General features: G+C 46.1%; 3 protein-coding genes across 11 annotated transcripts in view; 2 read left to right on the top strand and 1 right to left on the bottom strand.

The window, feature by feature from the left end:
* The window catches only part of ACTR8 (actin related protein 8), a 17,107-nt gene extending 14,714 nt beyond the window's left edge, over nt 1–2,393 (top strand). For all 5 annotated transcript variants that reach the window (XM_032161259.2, XM_032161262.2, XM_032161261.2 and 2 more), the window contains exon 14: nt 2,293–2,393. The gene's annotated coding sequence lies outside the window, so the exon portion shown is untranslated. The remainder of the gene's footprint in view (nt 1–2,292) is intronic.
* IL17RB (interleukin 17 receptor B) lies at nt 1,508–20,933 on the bottom strand. Of its 2 annotated transcripts, XM_032161263.2 has the most exons (11): nt 20,689–20,933; nt 18,649–18,673; nt 17,464–17,604; nt 15,145–15,272; nt 14,273–14,399; nt 11,928–11,975; nt 10,282–10,424; nt 9,580–9,654; nt 8,456–8,555; nt 7,059–7,157; nt 1,508–2,563 (listed from the first exon to the last, which is right to left on the bottom strand). In XM_032161263.2, exons 1-11 carry the CDS (start codon nt 20,746–20,748, stop codon nt 2,004–2,006), a joined length of 1,506 nt encoding a protein of 501 aa, XP_032017154.1. In that variant the 5' UTR covers nt 20,749–20,933; the 3' UTR covers nt 1,508–2,003. The 2 variants fall into 2 exon arrangements, with proteins under 2 accessions (XP_032017154.1, XP_032017156.1); XM_032161265.2 differs by lacking the exon at nt 11,928–11,975 and having other exon boundaries at nt 1,663–2,563; nt 20,689–20,932.
* Nucleotides 20,934–21,011: 78 nt separating this feature from the next.
* CHDH (choline dehydrogenase) overlaps nt 21,012–21,434 on the top strand; it is a 36,304-nt gene continuing 35,881 nt past the window's right edge. For 2 of the 4 annotated variants that reach the window (XR_009214464.1, XM_058442367.1), the window contains exon 1: nt 21,016–21,242. The gene's annotated coding sequence lies outside the window, so the exon portion shown is untranslated. Of the gene's footprint in view, nt 21,243–21,434 lie in introns of all 4 variants that reach the window. The other 2 variants (XM_058442369.1, XM_032161266.2) reach the window with 2 other exon arrangements.

Here is a 21,434-nt window from a genome sequence, read left to right on the forward strand (position 1 = left end):
ATTTATGTTTCTGAGGTGTTTCAACACAATTTTGGATCAGCTGCCTGTTTGCAAAAACATAATGTATTTCTGTTAAATAGTTCTTCACCTAACAGCGTATTGCTCTTATAACTGGTAGAGCTGTTTCAAAGGAAGTTGGTTTCTGGTCCAAGTTTTGACCTAAACCATGTCCATCTTCTATTACCAGCACTTACAAGCACTGTGAAAACTGATCATGACAAATAAGTGAAATTTGCTACATTAAACATATTGCCTCAGCCATTACTAAGTGTCCACTTGTAAAGCTGGACACAGTTTTTATTTTATGCTTCATTTTGATTTTTTTATCCATAAGACATAAATTGGAAGGCATGAGGTGGCCCTTTAAGGATAATCTGCAAATATACACATTTTAATAGTCATCCATCTGAAATTGATCCACATTCCAGAGAAGATTCAGTATTGTGCTGTGTGAAATAAGCATTCCCAGAAAAAAACATTTATGCTAATAATACAATGTAACCTCTGAATTAAGAAAGAGATGCTTTTAGGCCGGGCGTGGTGGCTCACGCCTGTAATCCCTGCACTTGGGGAGGCTGAGGCGGGTGGATCACGAGGTCAGGAGATCAAGACCATCCTGGCTAACAGGGTGAAACCCTGTCTCTACTAAAAATACAAAAAGTTAGCCGGGTGTGGTGGTGGGTGCCTGTGGTCCCAGCTACTCAGGAGGCTGAGGCAGGAGAATGGCGTGAACCTGGAAGGCAGAGGTTGTAGTGAGCTGAGGTCGCGCCACTGCACTCCAGCCTGGGTAACAGAGCGAGACTGTCTCAAAAAAAAAAATAAAAATAAAAAATTTTAAAAAGATGCTTTTAGAAGAGTAAAAAGTTGGAAGACAAAATGCGCATCTTTTATGTTCTGTCATTCTGTGGGGGTATTTTCGTTTGTTTGTTTTAGACAGGGTGTGGCTCTCACCCAGGATGGAGTGCAGTGGCACAATCACCATTTACTGCACCCTTGACCTCCAGGGCTCAAGTGATCCTCCCATCTCAGCCTCCCTAGTAGCTGGGACCACAGGCTCACACCATCACACTCAGCTAATTTTTTATATCTTTTGTAGAGATGGAGGTCTCGCTTTGTGACCCAGCCTGGTCTTGAGTGATCCTTTTGCCTTGGCCTTGCCAAATTGCTGGGATTGGAGGCATGAGCCACTGCACCCACCCCTGTTTTTTATTTAAGTAAACCATTATAATAACTCATTTATAAAAAGGTTGCTTCAAGAGGGCTTTCAACGTAAGAATTATTTTCATTTTGAACATGAAAAGTTAAATAGTAACTAAGAAACTGAGAACTCTGACAGTGACCTCTAACAGGTAACTTTAGGCAAAAGTAGACAAGTTTGTGGGTATTTTGGTGTTCATGTTAAAAGGTACCTGTACAAGAATCAAGATATGAATCTAGTTTATAGAGGGAAGGTGTTATGCAAATACCAAATCATACAAGTGATTACACATATAATAGATCATTTGGTCCAGTAAAGGTGGGTTCAGCTTGTTTATTCCCTACTTTTGTTATCTTAAAAACAATGATTTTTTGCATGTAATAGAAGGTTTTCCACCTAAGATGCTATTGAGTGAATCAGTGAGGGGTTCTTAGAGTTAGTATTCATTAATTAAACATAGAATATTAGCTAAACAGTTCTGGGTACACTGCAATGCATGGACTGTGGAAGACTAGATGTTTGGCTGAAGATACTTTATTGTTGCATTATCAAAATGGTTATAGTTTTCAATTAAAACTGTAATTGATTTCTGTGTATAAAACAGCTTTGAAGTTGTAAATGTAGTTTCAGTTCTTTAGTTAATGCTACATTAGTTAGCAATATTTGAAAATTTTATTGGTATAAAATGTTTTAATTACTAAGGCTGTTTGTAGGCTGCATAGTAAGCTTCAGGATCATCACACGTTTTTTCCCTGTAATTGGTGGGATAAGAAGCCTTTAAGGTCTCTTGCTTCTCATGGGTGGGCTACAAGGAGCAGCAGCCATCGTGGCAGGCTTGTGATCTTTTCCCTGCTGACACCTGCTGCTTGACGTGGAGAAGTTCTGCACAGAAAGCAGTGGCATCCTTCATGAGGTAGTACTTGGGGCAGACACTGAGAGCATTATAATCGTCTTTGGTATCAGTCTCTCTAAAGTAGACCACCACGTATTTGTGCAGATGAATCTGGCTTCTTAGATCACTGCAGAAAAGGTTAAAGGCAAGGGGGAAGAGGTCTTGAGAGTTCTCACTGGGACTGCTCTCGCTCTTGCCACAGGTACCATCGCACACACTGTTGACGTCATTGGAAAGAAGGAAGACGACTTTGTCTGCTGCCTTCTTTTGAGTGGCAAGCCACTGCACTGGACCTATCTCTGCTATTTGCTTTTTCTGCCACTTTTCAAGGATGACCTCACTTCTGCAATGGTTTTGAAGAAATTCAGTGAAGTAACAAATTGTGTGATGGAAACATATTTCAGATGGGTAAACCACAAGAACCTTAATGGGGGGCAGTAGTGTGGTGGTAGAAAAGGAAGTCTTGATCCTTTCTGTGAGGGGAGAAAAGCATTTGTTATCTGTGAAGAGCAAACAGCAGGCTTTCACTTTGTAAACCATCCCTGACAAATGATCCCTTGCTAGAGAATGTCAGCTGAGCACCAAGGGCCTTGTTAGTGACAGCAAGGAAAAACATCCTGATGTTCCTTTCGAACATATCACCTGAAACACACTGATGCTTAAACCTTAACTTTTTTTTTTGGAGACATAGTCTCACTCTGTTGCCCAGGCTGGAGTGCAGTGGCACGACCTTGGCTCACTACAACCTCCGCCTCCTGGGTTCACGCCATTCTCCTGCCTCAGCCTCCCGAGTAGCTGGGACTACAGGTGCCCACCACCACGCCTGGCTCATTTTTTGTACTTTTAGTAGAGACGGGGTTTCACCGTTAGCCAGGATGGTCTTGATCTCCTGACCTCGTGATCCGCCCGCCTGGGCCTCCCAGAGTGCTGGGATTACAGGCGTGAGCCACTGCGCCCTGCCTTAAACCTTAACTTTTTAAACCTTATTTTAAAAGCAGTATTTTCTAAGTCCCTCTCACTAAAACAATCCTCTCAACCAAGCCTTCTCTTTTCAGATAAATTCATAGAAACTTTAGGTTTAAGATACTTTGTTGGCCAGGTGTGGTGGCTTAGACCAGTAATCCCAGCACTTTGGGAGGCCAAGGCTGGTGGATCACTTGAGTCCAGGAGTTCCAGACCAGCCAGGGCAACATGGCGAAACCCCGTCTCTACAAAAAGTACAAATATTAGCTGAGTTTGATGGCATGCATCTCTGGTCCCAGCTACTCAGGCAGCTAAGGTGGGAGGTTCACTTGAGCTCAGGAGGCGGAGGTTGCAGTGAGCCAAGATCATGCCATTCCACTCCAGCCTGGGCAACAGAGTGAGACCCTGTCTCAAAAAAAAAAAAAAAAAAAAAATACTTTGAGGCGTGTGATTGTTACCTCAGTACTTTTAGTGCCGTATATGAACAGGGACACTTGACCTCTGCACTTCACATTTTGAGTTGGGTCAATTAGGTAGTTGCTTGTACTGTCTTCTGCCTACAGGTGGTAGAGTTTCTTTATAGTTCCCAAAGTTAAGTGGCACCCCTTTTCAGCCCCTGGAACTTACCTGGAATTCTGCCCTATACGGTGCTGTAAAACAGAAACCATGTTTGAAACTACTGTAACGAATACAGGTCAGACAGCATCCCTAAATGTAGGTATTCCTGAGGTCCAGGTGCCCCTGTGGCTTTCTTAGCTTAGAACATGGAGTTAATCTCATTTTACTTACAACATCACAAATGACTCAAAGGATGCATTTGTATTTCCTTTTCTACATATGGAGAAGAGGAGTTTTTTTAATAGCTCGCCTCGAGCTGAGTATGTAAATACTCTGGTTTCTGTATTCAAATACTCCATGTTTTGAAGTTAGCAAAGCCCTTAAAGAGTACAGCTGACCCTTGAACAACACAGTGGGGAGGGGCACCAGCCCTGCATGCAGTTGAAAATCTCCTATAACCTTTGATTTTCCCACAACTTAACTTCTAATAGCCTACTGTTGACTGGAAGCCTTACCAATAACATAAACAGCCAATGAACACATATTTTGCATGTTATGTGTATTATGTGCTGTATTATAATAAAGTAAGCTAGAGAAAAAAATGTAAGAAAATCATAAGGAGGAGAAAAGATATTTACTAATTCATTAAATGGAAGTGGACCATCAGAAAGGTCTTTATCCTTGTCATCTTCTTGTTGAGTAGGCTGATGAGGAAGAGGAGGAAGGGGTTAGTCTTGTTGACTTAGCGGGTGGCAGAGGCAGAAGAGGTGGAAGAGGAGGCAGGAGAGGTGGGCACCTCAGTGTAACTTTACAGAAATACATCATAATTTCTGGCTTTTTTGCTTTTTCATTTTTCTAAAAATATTTGTATATGGTACCAATCCTTCCTCCACCACTTGCTTTAGGTTTAATGCTTGTATCATAGAAGGGTCTGTGTTATAAAAGAAGTGAAAAGCAGCCTTGACTAATCAGAAACCTGCCAGATTGTTTAATGTCAATTTGTTTTCTGGCGCTGCTTCTTCTGTGTCGTCTTCATCATCACCTCACACTGATGGGGAAGCACTCGTCTCCAGCAGGTTGTCTTCTCTTTGTTCCTCTAGTGTGGTTATCTGTTAGCTCTTGAATTTCTCCAAGATCCGTATCTTGAAACCCTTCACCCCCCACCTTTTTTGCCACATATACAATCTCGTTCCTTGATTGGCTGTGTTGTAAATCCTGCGAAGTCATGCACATCATCTGGACAGTTTTCTCCTGCAGGAATTTATTGTTTCAGGCTTGATGGCTTTCATGGCTTGTTCTGTCACAATGATGGCATCTTCAGTGATGTAATTCTTCCAGACTTCCATGTTGTTCTCTCTGTTGGGGTTCTCGTCCATAGTGTTGAAAGTCCCTTCCATAAAGTACTGTGTGTAATGAGCCTTGAAGGTCCTTATGGCCTCCCAGTCTAGAGGCCAAATTATGATGTGTTTGGAGGCAAGGAGACCACTCTGAGGACTTTAGTGTTGAACTCATGGGGCTCTGGGTGGCTGGGGGCATTGTCCAATATCAAAAGAACTTTAAAAGGCAGTCCCTTCCTGGGAAGGTACTTCTGACTTCAGGGACAAAGCATCAGTGGAACCAATCCAGAAAAAAGTTTTCTCAATGTCCAGGCCTTCTTATTGTACAACCAAAAAATTGGCAGCTGGTGTTTATCTTTTCCCTTCAAGGCCAGGGGGTTAGCAGCTTTATAGATAAGGCCAGTCCTGATCATAAACCCAACTGCATTTGCACAAAGCAGTCCAGTTAGCCTGTTCCTTCCTGCCTTAAATCCTGATGCATGCTTCTCTTCCTTACTAATCAATGTCCTTTGTAGCATTTTTTTTCCCAGAAGAGGACACTTTCATCTGCACCGAAAACCTGTTCAGGCAGGTATCCTTTCTCCTTAGTGATTTTCTTAATGGCATCTGGGAACTCACCTGCTGCCTCTTGGTCAGCAGAAGCTGCTTCTCCTATTATCTTGACAGTTTTTAAGCCAAACCACTTTTAAAAATTATCAAACCATCCTTTACTGGCATTAAATTCTCCAGCTTTAGATGCTTCACCTTCCTTTTGCTTTAAGTTGTCATATAATGACTTTGCCTTTTCTCAAATCATATTGGAGTCTACAGATAAGCCTTTCTTACAGCAATCCTGCACCCACATAAAGGCTACATTTTCAATACAAGATTAAAAGGTATTCTGCAAAATGTGCAAGGTTTTCATGCCTGCTGGTGTAGCTGTGGTGATGGCTTCATGAATTTTTTTCTTTTTTGACTATGGTCCTTACGCTGGATTCATTTATCTTGAAATGGTGAACAATCACAGCTGCAGACCCTCAATTTATGGTACATATCAAGCAATTTGGCTTTTTTTTTTTTTTTCATGACACTGCTTCTTGGGAGCACTCCAGCATTACTAGTGGCACTTCGTATGGGTCCTAAGGTGTTATTAAAGGTTTACGATATTGCGCTAAACACGAAAAATACAAGAGAACCACTGGAGATACTTTTTACTGTGATAAGTAATTTACTGGAGAGAGGAACTGCTCGTTTGGAGATGGTTAGCATCACAGGGTGTTTTAAGTGGATATTTGCAACCCTTGAGCTCACCACAGTAGCAACAGGAGGTGGCTAAGAAATTATTAACAGCAGGACAGTACGCACTGCAGTTAATTGTATGCAGTTATGATTTAATACCACATCTTTATGCTCACGTTTCTCTCAACTGTGAATGGTGCCATGTACAGTTGGTATGTGTGTGTTTAAGTTTTGATAAATTTTTAACTTTTAATAGTTAAAATAGTTAACTATTGGTATGGTAGCAAATGATAAAGTAGACTAGTATCTATACATTTTCTGCATTTATGACATACCTTTTTCTTCATTTTTTTAATATTTTAATTGAAAAGTTCATCTGAGTTTCATCTAAGTTTTTTCAAAGTGATACAAATCTCCAAAAAATTTTCCAATATATGTATTGAAAAAATCCAGGTGTAAGTAAGTGGCTCTGTGCAGTCCAAACCTGTGTTGTTCAAGGGTCAACTGTGTATGAATCCAAGCGAAAACTTTTCTTACACCTCATAAGAACTGTTTTTAAAAAACAGAAACTAGCATAGAGTAACCATCACAGGTAAAGTGTAATTTGTTATCAGCCATCTTTTGCCCATTTCAGTACTGGTAGATGGCTCAATGGTAAAAATAAAAATGGGACAGTCAGAAGATCTGGAAGTCCTGACCCTGCTTTCACCTGGCATGTGTAATCCAGTCATGCTCATATCAGTCTCTATAGGAGCACTTGAAGGTATTACATAAATGCCATCTAACTCTGGGAAACGCCAACATGTGATTGCCTCCAGAGGAATCTTCTTTAAAAAAAAATTCAAAATGTTATTTCCTTACTAGGATGTCTTTAAAGAATTATAACCCTTACCGTGCCTCCACATTAGATAGATCCCTGCCACCAGCATCCATGTGGCCACCAGCAGAGACGGCAGGAGGAGAGGCAGCCAGCCTCCTGGCTTGCTTTTGTCTGGAGAAAACAAAGCTTATTCACCTTTGGAAAACAAATCCACACTTATCTCTTAATTTAAAAACTAAGACTTTGTATACTTTATAGAGGTTTATTTATTTTTTATTATTTTTTAGTTTTGAGACAGAGTCTCGCTCTGTCACCTAGGCTGGAGTGCAGTGGCGCAGTCTCGGTTCACTGCAGCCTCTGCCTCCCAGGTTCAAGCAGTGCTGCCTCAGCCTCTTGAGTAGCTGGGATTACAGACATGTGTCACCGCGCCCAGCCACTTTGTAGAGATTTAGATCCCTTTAAAACCATCAGTCAGAAGCTCTTTAGAGAGTCTGCCAAATCATACCTTTTTCCCTAGAGTGTGCAGGTGTTGCATTAGATTCTCAAAAGGGATATGGGACCCAGGAAGTTAAGAACAGTCCTAAAATCTCTGGCTTCTTTCTCCTGATTTGCACCGGCATTTTCACAGTAGGAACTAGGGTTTCTGTCCAGTTTTTTTGGTTCTTTAAGGAATTAATGTTATTCTGGGTACAACTGTTTACATACATAGCACGTATAGATGACATTTTACAGTCTTGTTAGACTGACATATATGGAGGATAGTGCCACCCGCCTCACAAGAACATCAGGTAAGCTCAGGCACAGAGTGCCCAGGAATCTGTAAGCCTTCACCCACGCACAAGTCAGGACTGCCAGGCACCTGGGTTGTCTTCACTTCATTTGGCTGCGTCTAATGACACCTTCCAACTTTTGACCCCACCCCTGGACTGTTGTGTAAACATTGTATTTCTCCATCTGTAATGAAAAAGCTAACACATCTCTAACTCCAGAGACATCTTCCGGAACATGCTGTTCTCAGGCACCAGTGAGGCGATACCATTATTCCTCATTTGTTATCCAAATGTTGGCCGTGTGACCACACCAAAAGCTCATCTTGGGCCACTGAGACTGGTAAGAGAATCAGAATATTCATTCTCATATATACCCAGTCGTCTTACACCTTTGGCTTTTTTCAGCAGATCCTTGTGGCACTCAGAACATCCATTTTGCACTGTGTATTTTTTTCCCTTCTGTGTATCCTGCTTTATAAAGAGTCATGAGTGGTTTTACAAATAAAGCCTGTTCTTACTTAGATTCTAGGTTCTCTGGGACAGCACTGTTGGCTTTCTCTGCACCCCAGTTCAGTGTACACAGGCAGCGACCCCTTGCACTGCCCACATACACACAACCCTTCCACATACTGAGTGGGGGGCAGTGACTGTGTGTCCTGAGCCACTTTGATCATCTGGTTGAAGTGACTGGGCACTTACTGTTATCCAAAGCGAAAGGGATGCCTGTTTGTGGGCAGAGCACAACCGTTCCTTTATGTCGGATGCAGTCGCTGCCACAAGTAGGAAAATACGGAGTCAGCTGAGGAAAAACAAGAGGCTCAGAAAGTTCACACCATGCATCAGAGCAAAATCTCACCATGACTCCTGCTTCCGCCAAAACTTCCCTTCTTTCTGGCTTCACCCCTACCTCTAGTGTTGTCATGCACATTTTCCCCTTGGTCACACATCTATAACAAAGCCCTAAAGTCAAAACCAGTGACCCAAGACCCACATGCCCGACTCCCGGGGTCTGAACCTAAACTTTGTACACGTTACTAACATACCAGTTCGCTTATCTAAAAGGGCTAGGTCATATCTTACCACTTAGACAAACATTTCCTCTAGAAAAAAGGAGCAGCAGTGATCCTCTTGGCTTCCTTCAGCCAGTGCTTTAGGACATGCAAGTCCCTGTAGTAAGGGAAGTCTATGGTTCTCCAGAAAAGGGTAGTAGCCATCATATCCTGGCTGGTGCCTGCCCCCTCTGGTGTGTTTGAGCACTTTTTATTCCAGGGAATGAAGCACGGAAGCTCCTTACTCTTTGGAGAGTGGCTGTGTCCCACTGGACCTCCTGTGTCCCCACCTCAAAAACTAGAGTTGAAAGAGACCTACTGAGAGATGAAGGAGCACCTACTGCTCCAACTTCCTGTGTTCCAGCTGGGTCTGCTGCGGCCCAGAGAGGACTGGCAGCCCCTCTCCAGAGTTCATACGCTGCCTGGAACTCAAACCTTCCCATTTCAAACCCTTTGCAGCTTCATCTTGCAGTTAAAAGCTTGTGGAAGTAAAATGGTACTGCTATCCCTGAGTGTCTGTGACAGAAAATGAAAATAAAAAGTGCTTTGGAAGGTCAGCAGCCATTAATACAAACAAAAGGGACCACAACTGCCACGTCGGCCTCCTGACCTCAGCACTGTGGGGGCTGCAGCGAAAGAGCCCCCATGAACGCCACTTAACGTGTCTGCTGGCAGAAGTGCATTTAACAAGAGAGAACTCATCCTTAAAAGCAATGAATGATGGAACAGTCTTCTATGTCCCTCCCCTCCCCAGAGCAGCTCACTGAACTTTACCTGCACCATAGCACCTTCACTTTCCCCAGTCACTGGAATAACCACTGAAGCTCGCTTTTGTTTCTTCTGGTGTGGCTAAGAGAGACAGAATCAAGAATTATGAGGTGCCAGGCGCACTGGCTCACCCCTGTAATCCTAACACTTTGGGAGGCCGAGGCAGGCAGTTGGCTTGAGCCCAGGAGTTTGAGACCAGCCTGGGCAACATGGCGAAACCGTCTCTACTAAAAATGAAAAAATTAGCTCAGCATGGTGGCACATGCCTGTAGTCCCAGCTACCTGGGGAGGCTGAGGTGGGAGGATCACTTGAGCCCGGGAGGTGGAGGCTGCAGTAAGCTGTGATTGTGCCACTGCATTCCAGCCTGGGCGACAGAGTGAGACCCTGTGTCAACCTCCGCCACCCAAAAATTATGAGGCACAGGAGTGGGTAGATTCCAGGCTTCCAGCAAAGCAGCTTTGCTTCCCAAAAGGACTCCTTTCACTAGACCGTGTGTAAAGAAGGGCTCATTTCCTGCTTCGGAGACTTCCTTCTTTCTGTAGTTTGAGGTTCACAGTGACATCTCTCAGGATGCCCACGGGGACTTGTTGTTATCTGTTGAGTTCATCAAAGTAGCCCAGCACGTTTGGACAACACTGTCCCCATTTTCCTTCAACGCACTAAGGAAAGCTGGAGGGCGAGGTGAAGGGGATGAAGAGAAAAAGTACCTCAAACACCTGAGAAAACCCGATGATGGAGCTGTGTTGGATAAGAACCATGTATCTGTTTCCCAGGGGAGTGGTTGTGAAGTTCACTTCTACCGTCTCCTCATTCTTCTTACAAGCAGTGATGTTCGGATCCCACAGGCTTCCTATGAGTTGAGAGAGAACCATCTAGATGAACTTGCTAACTCTTCCCTCATTTAAGTTCCCCACAGGGCTTTATGGAAACAAATCCAAGTTCTCAGGAACAATGTCCAAGAGATAGGGACGCTGCTACATAGTGAACTTTTTATCATTGTTTCCAGAGTCTCAAAGTACTTGCTGCCCAAGACAGTTTGGGGATCCGTACATCGCTGCTTTGCTAAAAACAGCTTCCCTGGGCTGAGTGTGGTGGGAGGCACGGATTGGTTCTGCTACTCACTGCTGTTTTCAACCTCTCTTTTGAGTTAAGGGATAGGGTCAGTATTTTCTCCTTCCCAGGATGGGGAGAAGGAGCCACGGGTTGGAAAACATGTCTAAGATTATAGAGGAAGTGAATTCACGATCAGGACTACAACCACTAGAATATTTTGTGTTCCAGGAGGTTCATCCGTCAGACCGTTCTGCCAGCTTCACTAGATGCAAAGTAAGAAGGAAATGGCTCATAGCTTAGAGGATATACCCTGATAGGTCTGCTCTGGCAGAAAAAGTCAGTCGTTTCATTCCTGTGACTTGCAAATAAGGACTGGGTTGATTTCCAGGAACACAATGTATAATAGCAGAAATTATCTTCTCCACCGAGGAGACCATTTCAGGCCCTGGCTCAGAACTGTCTTTAGGAGTTCAGGTCCAGGACTGACTTCAAGGCCCTCTGACCTCCTCACACCTGCAGTGTTCTGTGTACCCTCAGTGGGAAGCTCAGCATCCAAATCCGCCTTCTAGCAAGAACAGCATGGACAGCTGTCTGACAGAGTACCAGGGATGCCTTGTGCGGTGAAGGGTGCCTAAAAGTTCTGGACTGATCCAAATACCACTAGCCTCATTAGCATTCCGACACTATATTACTCAGAAATTTACACAAACCCTTGGAAATTGGGCACTAGGGACTGATAATCCTAAAGGGGATTACTACGAAATTCAAGGGGTAAAATTCACTAGCCTGTGAAAAGTGATCCTGTTTGAGGACACAAGTTGAGAGCGTAATTGTGGGCCAGTCCTTTAGGGAACTCACACTCCCACCTTGAATGTTTGCTAATCCAAACAGAAGGTTCTTAGGGTCCCCATGGCCACAGGTGGGCGGTGCTAGGGTCTGAGCAGGTGGAAGGGCTCGTAGGACTCCCATCAATCAGGAAGAGCCTTTGATTGGCACTGCTGAGCCATTTGGGCTAAAATGTTGTTAACCAAGTGGGTGGGGGTGGTTCTTTGTGACTGTTCCTCCACTATATAAATGTACTGAGGGTCTACCCCTTTCTGGACAGGCTGCTGCACTCAGTGGGCAAAGTGCTGGCTGGAGATCAGGAGCCATAGGTGCTTCTGCCACCACTGTCGGGGGTGCCTTGGATACGCGACTCTCCCCTAGGGCTCAGTTTCTTCTGTGCAAAGATGAAGAGAGCTATGCTGTCTCAAGTTACAAGTTTCTTCAAATAATAAAAGCAAATGCTGTATTTACTTACCGGCCTTGACACACTTTTTTTTATATTTCATTATGTGGTCTAGGCAGCCTGGAAATTTGAATGAAAGTTTTTACATTTTAGAAAAAGGTATCTCTGCCCCACCCCCTTTGCCAAGTGCACACACACATACGCATACCACACCTGCAACAAATTGCCAAAACATTCCAGATGTAAGATGGCAAATTCAAATGGGGGCTCTAAATTTTTTTTTTTTTTTTTGAGCTGGAGTCTTGCTCTGTCGCCCAGGCTGGAGTGCAGTGGCGCGATCTCGGCTCACTGCAAGCTCCGCCACCCGGGTTCACGCCATTCTCCTGCCTCAGCCTCCTGAGTAGCTGGGACTACAGGCGCCCGCCACCACGCCCGGCTAATTTTTTATGGGGCTCTAACATTTTACTGTTAAACAGAGAACATCTGCCCATGACGTGATAACCAGAGTCTAATTTAAATACAGCCTTTATCAAAACAGTATCTTTGATCCCTAAGAGAAGACTCAAAAACCATCCATCATTTGAAAAGGACATTTGGTAATATCTGTAGACGCTGCCCCTTCAAGGACGTGAAGCCTAACACTCCCCTACCCTCACCCCCGGGTGGGGTAGAATTAGTGACTTGTTTCCAAAAACGAGAGTTGGGAAAAACAGTAGATTTACATGGAGAAGTCTGGCAGTCCCCACGTTAATCTAGTGTTGATGGTGACCCCCATCCTGGTGTCGTGGGTGCCATGGACCCCTGACGGGATGAGATAAGAAGGGCCCGGCACCTCTGTGTTATGAATTCCCTGTCTAATCATGAGACAAACATCAGACAAACCCAAACTGGGGGACATTCTACAGGATGCCTGGTCAGAACTCAAGACTGTCAAGGTTCTGAAAAACAAAGACTAAGAAACTGTTACAGACCAGAGGAGAGACACACAGGGACTAAATGCAACTGGAACAGAAAGAGGACATTCATGAAAAAGCAGGTGAAGTCCAAATAAAGTCTGGAGTTCAGTTAACAGACATGTACTAATGTTGGTTTCTTAGTTTTGACAAATGTATCATGGTAATACAGGACGTTAATAGGAGAAGCTGGGTGAGAGGTATATGGAAACTCTTTGTATTATCTTTGCAACTTTTCTGTAAATCTAAAATTATTCCAAAATAAGGCTGGGCGCAGTGGCTTACTCCTGTAATCCCAGCACTTTGGGAGGCCAAGGTGGGCAGATCACCTGAGGTTAGGAGTTTGAGACTAGCCTAGCCATCATGGTGAAACCCCATCTCTACTAAAAACACAAAAATTAGCTGGGTGTGGTGGCTCATGCCTGTAATCCCAGCTTCTTGGGAGGCTGAGGCAGGAGAATCACTTAAATCCAAGAGGCGGAGGTTGCAGTGAGCTGAGATGGTGCCACTGCACTCGAGCCAGGGCAACAAGAGTGAAACCCCGTCTAAAAAATAAATAAATAAATAAATAATAAAAGAATTCCAAAATAAAAAAGCTTATTTGAAAACAAAATGAGGTTTGCTGTCATCAAGAAAGTTGGAAACCACGTGTAGTAAATGGTGCAGCACCAAAAACACCCTGGACCATAATCTCCAAGACCAGCAGTGAATTGGAAATTACTGTTTGGCTTTGATGCCTTGCCTGTGACAGATGACAGGATGGGGGTATGGAATGGGTGACTCGGCTCAGATGGACCCTTCACACACACCATCCTGTCTCATCCTCATCACAGCCCTGTGTGTGACATTGCAGCTGTGGTACCAGAGAACTGGTCCTGTGTCACAAAGCTGGGGCAAGGGCCCAGCATCCAACTCAGGACCACCCTGCCTCTCATGGACAGCTTGGGGACAAGCCAAATGGAGTCTGTAGATTCTCAGAGGCCCAGCCATAGGCAGCCCACTCTAGAAAGCTGAGACTGGAACGAACAAACATTTTGCATCAGTAATATAAAGAGTGGCTCAGGTGCATTGCTCTAGAAGGACCAAAGTGTGAATGTCAGCTTCACTTTTACTGTGTGTATAAGTCACCCAGGGAAAGTGACTTAACCTCTTAGTTTCTTCATCTGTAAAATGCAGCTATCCCAACCTTGGGGTTGCTGAGATGCTTAAGTGAGATGATGCATGTCAAGTATTCAGCACAGTGCCTGGCACACAGGAACAGGCTTTTTCCTACATTTTACCTGACTTTATTCTCTCTGCTCTGTGGGTAAAGTATGGTTACTACTGTGTCCATGCTTTACACAAGGGAACTGAGATTTAGCAAGGCCAAAAGCCTTATCCAGGGTTCCCTGGGCTCTCACTGTACATATCCCAAAGCAGGCATCCCAGCAAGACAAAGAATAATAAACAAGTGAGGAAGTTTACCTGGTGAGGTGAAATTCACAGACATGGAAGGGCCATCTTCATTCATATTTGCATTAGGAATATTATGGGCCCCAATGAAATAGACTGTGTTCAGCTCTACGGGGAAGCCGATGTAGGAAAATGTCCACTGAAAGGCAAAGCAAGGAACTCTTAATTCCCAAAACACTGCAATACAGAAGCAGTATACCTTAGTGTGCTGCCCTTTTAGTTTGTATTTCATTACTTACTCTGTGAAAACTTAGGTCTCCAACCAATGTCTACTTAGAGAACGGGCATTACACAATTTACAGAATCAGAGAAATGTAAAGTTTTAAAGCCAGGATATAATTTAAGTCCAGTTCTCTTCCCTTGGCTGGTAGGGAAAAACTGAGACCCAGAGATGCTGACTTAACAAAAGGCACAAAACAGAGAAGTAGCTGAAAATGGGATTTGAACCAAGGGATCTTGCTCTAAGCTCTGAGTCATAGCTATTTAGCAGCCCGTGTGAGCAGCACATCATCCATGCTCCCCAAACAAAGGGCATAGCTTTCAGCAACAATTAGCCAAATACATAAAAATGTCTATGCCCGGATGCAGTGGCTCATACCTGTAATCCCAGCACTTTGGGAGGCTGAGGCAGGCCGATCGCTTGAGCACTGGAATTCAAGACCAGCAACACAGTGAAACCTCTCTCTACAAAAACTACAAAAATTAGCCAGGTCTGGTGGCTCATGCCTGTAGTCCCAGCTGTTTGGAAGGCTGAAGTAGAACGATCGCTTGGGCCCAGAAGATTGAGGTCACAGTGAGCCATGATCACACCACTGCACTCCAGCCTGGGTGACAGAACAAGACCCTATCTCAAAAAACAAAACAAAAAACAAAAAAGTGCTTACTTTACCACCAGAGGGTCTGGTCTGAGTCTGGAAGGCCTCTGTGTAATTGCACCTCACACAGCTGTAGGACTGGAAGTTGCTTTTGCCCGTCACACAAATCTTGGTGGCCTTCAACAAGCGGATGCTGGCTGCCGAGATAGCCAAGAGGGCATTGGTTTATTTAGCACTTGCTGTGTGGCTGACTTGATGGTAGATTCTTTACTAGCATGCTTTACTTTTTGTCTCAGTTCATATTCACAATAGTACTGAAAGGTAGGCACCACTGTCTCCAGTTTACAGATGGGGTTCGTGAGGCTTAGGAAGTTTCAGGGAGCTCTGCTTAAACTTAGAAAACTCATCAGCAAGCAGCAGATACGAATTCAGATTCCAAAGCCCAAGCTCCCTCCTCCTCATAGGTCAGTTTGAATTTCACAGGATGCCTGCAAAGGTGGCTATAGCTCTGCACTATTCTGGGTCTCTTTTAAGAGGAAGAGGCTGGCCTCAGGGAGACCCACAAAGACCCTCCAAGACTGTCATCACCAAACCACACCTGTTCCGATTGCACCTTTATTCATGCTGGTTCTTCTCCCTGAAGGTCCTTTCCTCCCATTATCTACCTATTCAAGTTTCACTCTTTTAAAGCCCAACTCACTCATGCACCACAGCCTATAACCACAGCCGACAAAGAGCTGACTCTGTGCCAGATAAGGGCCCAAACCCTTATGGCCGCATCTCACCTAAAGCAACCTCACCAGGGACCCTTTCCAGCCCCCCTCTCCCTATCCCACTCAGATGAAGCACAGCTCCCTTCTGGGATTCCCCTGACATTGTGCCTGTGTCTGCCTCCCCTACCCCTCTGAATCCTCCTGGGTGGAGACTGTAGGTGACTCCTCTCTCTGTGCCTGGCACTCATGGATTCTTGACTCTTGACTAGGTAGACTTTTTTCCGATCTGAATTTAGCAGAAGGAAACCAAAAGGATGGGCATTAGGATCCCAGGAGCAGCTCACTGAAAGAACTCATATGGTGCCTTGCAGCATAATCTTGGGGAAATGCCAAAAGCTTCATGATGTCATCTGAAGTGGAAAAGTAATCTATCTAAGCCAGTGCTTTCCCTAAACTGGAGTGGGGTGGGGGAAATCATCTCTGGCCTTACCTTATCTTCTTCCATGAAGTACATACACAGAAAAGTACACAGATCGTAAGTGTACCACTTGATGCATCGGGACACTCATGCAACCAGTATGCAGGTTAAGAAACTCCCTCAGGCGTGCCCCTCATACTTCCTTTCAGTTATTCCTACCCCAGCAGGAACCACTACCCTGACTTTTTTTTTTTGAGACAGAGTCTCTCTGTCACCCAGGCAGGAGTGCAATGGCACAGTCTCAACTCACTGCAACCTCCACCTCCTGGGTTCAAGTGATTCTCCTGCCTCAGCCTCCCAAGTAGCTGGGATTACAGGCATGTGCCACCATGCCTGGCTAATTTTTTGTATTTTTAGTAGAGATGGAATTTCACCGTGTTGGCCAGGCTGGTCTTGAACTCCTGACCTCAAGTAATCTACCCGCCTTGACCTCCCAAAGTGCTGGGATTACAGGCGTGAGCCACCGCGCCTAGTCTTTTTTTTTTTTTTTGAGACAGAGTTTCACTCTGTTGCCCAGGCTACTGGAGTGCAGTGGTGCGATCTCAGCTCACTGCAAGGTCCGCCTCCTGGGTTCAAGCGATTCTCGTGCCTCAGCCTCCCGAGTAGCTGGGATTACAGGTGCGCAACACCACATCTGGCTAATTTTTGTATTTTTAGTAGAGACGGGGTTTTGCCATATTGGCCAGGCTGGTCTCGAACTCCTGATCTCAAGTGATCCACCCACCGCGGCCTCCAAAAGTGCTGGGATTACAGGCGTGAGCCGCCGCTCCTGGCCACTATCCTGACTTCTAAACACTAGATTGGTTTTGTCTGCTTGGCACTTTCTGTAAATTGGATCATATGGCATGTATGCCTGCAGGCATGCACACAGATATAAATGTACAAACTCTTTTGAATCTGCCTTCTGATGTTTGTGACATTCATCCATATTGTTGTATGTAGTTACAGATCATTCATTCTTGTTGCTGTAACGGAATTTATTTGGTGATTCCTTTCTACTGTTGGGCATTTGAGTGCTTTCTAATGTTGCCTGCTATGAGTAGTGTTACTATGATCATCCTAGTATGTGGCTTTTGGTGCATGTATGCATGTATTTCTGTTGGTTATGCCTAGGAGGTGAATTAATGGTTCATATAGTCTGTACATTTCTGATTTAGTGGACACTTTGGGCGTTATCTCTGATGGATGCAAACTTACCATCTGCCCGGAGTACCCAGCTTACATTCATCAAAATTGAATAGTCCCCTGCTGCAACACTGGTTTTAACAGGTTCTACTCGGAGGTCCCTCAAGTCTCCAGGGGTTAGATCATGTTGTAGCATCCACTCTGGAGATGGCCCTGGGAAAAAGCAAGACTTCCATGACACTGTCCTTCCCAGCCCAGTCTGATGCCATGCCATCTCCTCTCAGTGACTCACCCCAAACATTCCCCCATTCACAATTCCTCACTTTTTTTTTTTTAATTAAAAAAAATTGTTTTTTTGTAGAGATGGGGTCTCAATATGTTGCCTAAGATAATCTCAAACTCCTGGACTCAAATGATCCTCCCGCCTCAGCCTCCCAAAGTGCTTGGATTATAGGTATAAGCCATTACGCCTGACCCAATTCCTCAGGTCTTCCTGCAAAGGCCAAATGTTTCTTAGTGCTAGCTGATTTATAGCCGAGATAATGTTGATCTAAGAGAAGTACTCTTTTTTTTTTTTTTTTGAAACGGAGTCTTGCTCTGTTGCCCAGGCTGGAGTGCAGTGGCACAATCGAGAAGTACCCTCAACCTCCTGGCTTTCACCTACGGAGCACTTGGGACCACTCCAGGTGCCTGTGTATGTACACATGTATACATTTAGTGTATTTCACATGTTTATTAGAGTCAGGCCTGCCTTCTTAAGGCTTTGGTCCTGGATTCTAGCCAGCTGGCCCACAAAACCCCCACTTTCCCACCTCCTAACCTTTGCTGGTGCCATCTCTCCTCCAGCTTACTCTTCCTACCCACATTTTTTGGCAGAAGCCTACCCATTCTTCAAATGCCACCACCTCAAACACCCGCTCTCCTATGAAACATTTGCTTCTTGGTCCCCCCTCTAAGTGACCTTCCTTCCACGGCCTTGATCTCCCTCTGCAGAGTGGCAGGCATCACTTTCCACCTTGTATGGCAAGTCCCATCCTGACTGGGCCAAGAGGCCAGCCTGTCTGAAACACGGCTTCATTCCCACAGAGCCCCAGAGTTCTGCTTTGAGCAGACAGAGACTTCATCTGCATCAGCCAATAAAGCAATGGTTCGCCCTGTGTCTGGTCTTTGATGACCTATTGCCTATATTAGGCCTCCTAAAAGTCCAACTGTGCTTTCAATGTAAAGCCCCAAATACCCATTCTCTAATGCACCTACCAGTTTCAGAGCCACATTGAACGGTCTGTGGGAGAGAAAAAAACCAAGCGTCATGTTGAAGCCGGCAAACCACAAGCTTTCCTTTGCCAAACTAGGCAGAACACCATTTTCCCCTTAAATGCATATACAAGTGACAAACTTTCAAAGAAAAGATGAACTGGTTCTGCTTCACAGCTTAGGGAGGAACTAAGCTGCCCCACTGTTAGGCTTATGAAGGACCATGGATTAGCCATCGGTATACCTGATCTCAAGCCAGTGCATAACCTCACTTGAAGACCAGAGGTGGGTCTCCATCCGTCTCTGGATGTCAGCCTTCCCTGCTGCAAGCAGGGGATGACTTGGGAGCGATGTGAGGCCCCTTCACACTCTAATGTTTAACTCTAGGTTTTTAGGACAGCCTGGAGTATTTACTGGGCTACCCCAGGTTAAGGAGTAGCTATGCTAAGGAGATGAACAAAAGAAAGCTCTGAATACAGTCCATGGTACTTTCCTCAGGTTCTTTAAAATATTCCCCTTCTAACACAAAAGGACTCACTGAGCAATTTAGGAAACCATAAGCAATTATTAGTGTTCAAGAAAGGCTGGTACTAAATCGTTTGAAGTTAGCTGCTCGTGTTTTTTCATAAGAAAAAATAATTTGTGCTTTGGTTCTGGAATAAAATACTGAACCTAAAATATTGAGGCTTGAGGAAGCAGCAAGCTCAAATGACAAGACTCAGTGTGATACGTCCAGCAGCTCTGGAATATCCTGCTGAGCATCCACATTTCCAAACACCTTCTAAGACCTCCTAAGACTTTTGATGGTTTGAGTGATTTGAGTTTGGGCAAAATTGTCAATCATTTATTTGTCTTTTAAAAAATGAATTCTAAGGGATATCATCAGATTTTTTCTTTTTCTTTTTCTGAGACAGTCTCACTTTGTCACCCAGGCTGGAGTGCAGTGGCGCAGATCTCGGCTCACTGCAACCTCCGGCTCCCAGGTTCAAGTGATTCTCCTGCCTCAGCCTCCTGAGTAGCTGGGATTACAGGCGCCTGCCACCATGCCCGGCTACTTTTTGTATTTTTAGTAGAGACGGGGTTTCACCATGTTAGCCAGGCTGTTCCCCAACTCCTGACCTCAGGCAATCCGGCCGCCTCAGCCTCCCAAAGTGCTGGGATTACAGGCATGAGCCACCGCGCCCGGCCAGACTTTATTATTATTATTATTTTTAACAAATAAGCCATCATACCAGAAGCTGAGTTCTTATCAAAGGGCCGGTGAGACCAGCCAAGCAACAACCCTAAATTCTACCAAGCTCAAATTGTTGGCCTTGTAGCAACTACAGCAAAAGGGATGAATTCTTCCCTTCAGCGCAAAGAGCCAAGAGGGCTTCTGAACTGACACAGAGGGGAAGGATAGGAGCTGAAGACATCAGGAAACAGTGAATGGGGTTTGTCCACCAGCAGGTGACTACGGAGCTTGATGCTATATGCTATTCTAAGAGGGCAGGGGTATCATTTCAAAGGTTATTTGGGGCATGAACTACTTTCTCTTCAGTGACCCGGCAGATTCCCTCGATCATTCAGGGTACTGGGGAAGAAAGGAAACTGCCTTCACGAGTGAACATGGCAATCAATATGGCCAAAAAGGGAGGGGGTGCTAATGGAGAAACAGTTCTTGTGCCCCAACAGGTGAGCAGACCCCAAGTAACAATAACGAGTGCTGACTACGTGCCAGGCCCTTCGCCGCTAATTGCAGGCCATGTCGTTATTCCTTAAGAGACCCTGGTGGGTTCGGTACTGCCCTTCGTTTTACCGTTTGGGACTTGGAACTTGGTGAGCATAAATGACAGAACCAACAGTACAGAGTGGCGTCTGAGACCGGGTCTGTCTGATTCCCACGCCCCTGACTCAAGCAACCTGACGCCGATGTCCGGGGCTGCCCCTCGAGCCGGCGGTCCGCGCACGCCTTCGGGGCAGCCTGCACTGGCGGGTCAGACGACGTCAGGATCTGGGCTCGAGGGCCGGGAGATGGGGGAAGGGGTGCTGGCGGGGGCTTACCGGCTCTCGGGGTACGGCGCTTCTGCACAGCGCGACCAGGCTCAGCAGCACGAGCGACATCGCCGGGCCACTGCACGGGATCCAGGCCACCCGCACGCTGCGCTCTTATGCCGGCGCCGCGGGGCCGCCCCTTCTCGGCTCCGCCTCTCGCAGCGGGGACCCATTCCCGCCACCCGGACAGAGGGCGGGCCCGCTGGCCCCCTCCCAGGCTGGGGCGGGTCGCAGCGCCCTCGCCTGCTGGGGCTCGGAGGGATGGGCCGTGTCCGAGCGCGGACGGAGCATGGGCAGCCGCGGCGCGCGCCGGCCCCCGCGCACACGTGCGTGCAGTGAGCCAGGTGCCCGCGCTGCACCCGCCCTCGGGCTTCGCGCGCCCCCGCCGGAGCCCAGCTAGCCTCGCGGCTCCGGGGCCGACCGGGTCGGAACTGCCGCGTCCCCTTTCCGGACACGGAGAACGCGCGGGGAGCCGGCGCCGCCGGTTAAAGTGCCGCGGGGCAGGGGCCGGGCCGCGGCCACCCGCTTCTCCCGCTCCGACCCCGACTGTCGGGCCCTCCCGGGTGAGTAGCCGCGGACGCGCCCCGACCAACCCCGCAGCAGCGTCGCCCGGCCGGAAGCCCGGAGAGGCTTGGGGGTCGGAGGTTTGGGGCCGGGCTGGAGGCCGAGACCCGGGCCCGCTTTACACAATCGCCCCGCCCCGCGAAGCGAAACGGGTGGAACGCGGACTGCCGAAACGCACTGACTCCTTTGAG

This window comes from Hylobates moloch, unplaced genomic scaffold (genome assembly GCF_009828535.3).
Source record: "Hylobates moloch isolate HMO894 unplaced genomic scaffold, HMol_V3 SCAFFOLD_8, whole genome shotgun sequence".
NCBI classification, from domain to species: domain Eukaryota; kingdom Metazoa; phylum Chordata; class Mammalia; order Primates; family Hylobatidae; genus Hylobates; species Hylobates moloch.

Bases quoted from the DNA above. Each gene is read 5' to 3' on its own strand.
- IL17RB (XM_032161263.2), bottom strand. From the start codon at position 20,748: ATGTCGCTCGTGCTGCTGAGCCTGGTCGCGCTGTGCAGAAGCGCCGTA. The intron at 14,400-15,144 runs GTAAGCACTTTT...TTTGCCTTTCAG, and splicing joins CCAGACCCTCTGGTGGTAAA to TGGACATTTTCCTACATCGG. The intron at 7,158-8,455 runs GTAAGTGCCCAG...TGTTTTCTCCAG, and splicing joins CCCTTTCGCTTTGGATAACA to ACAAAAGCAAGCCAGGAGGC.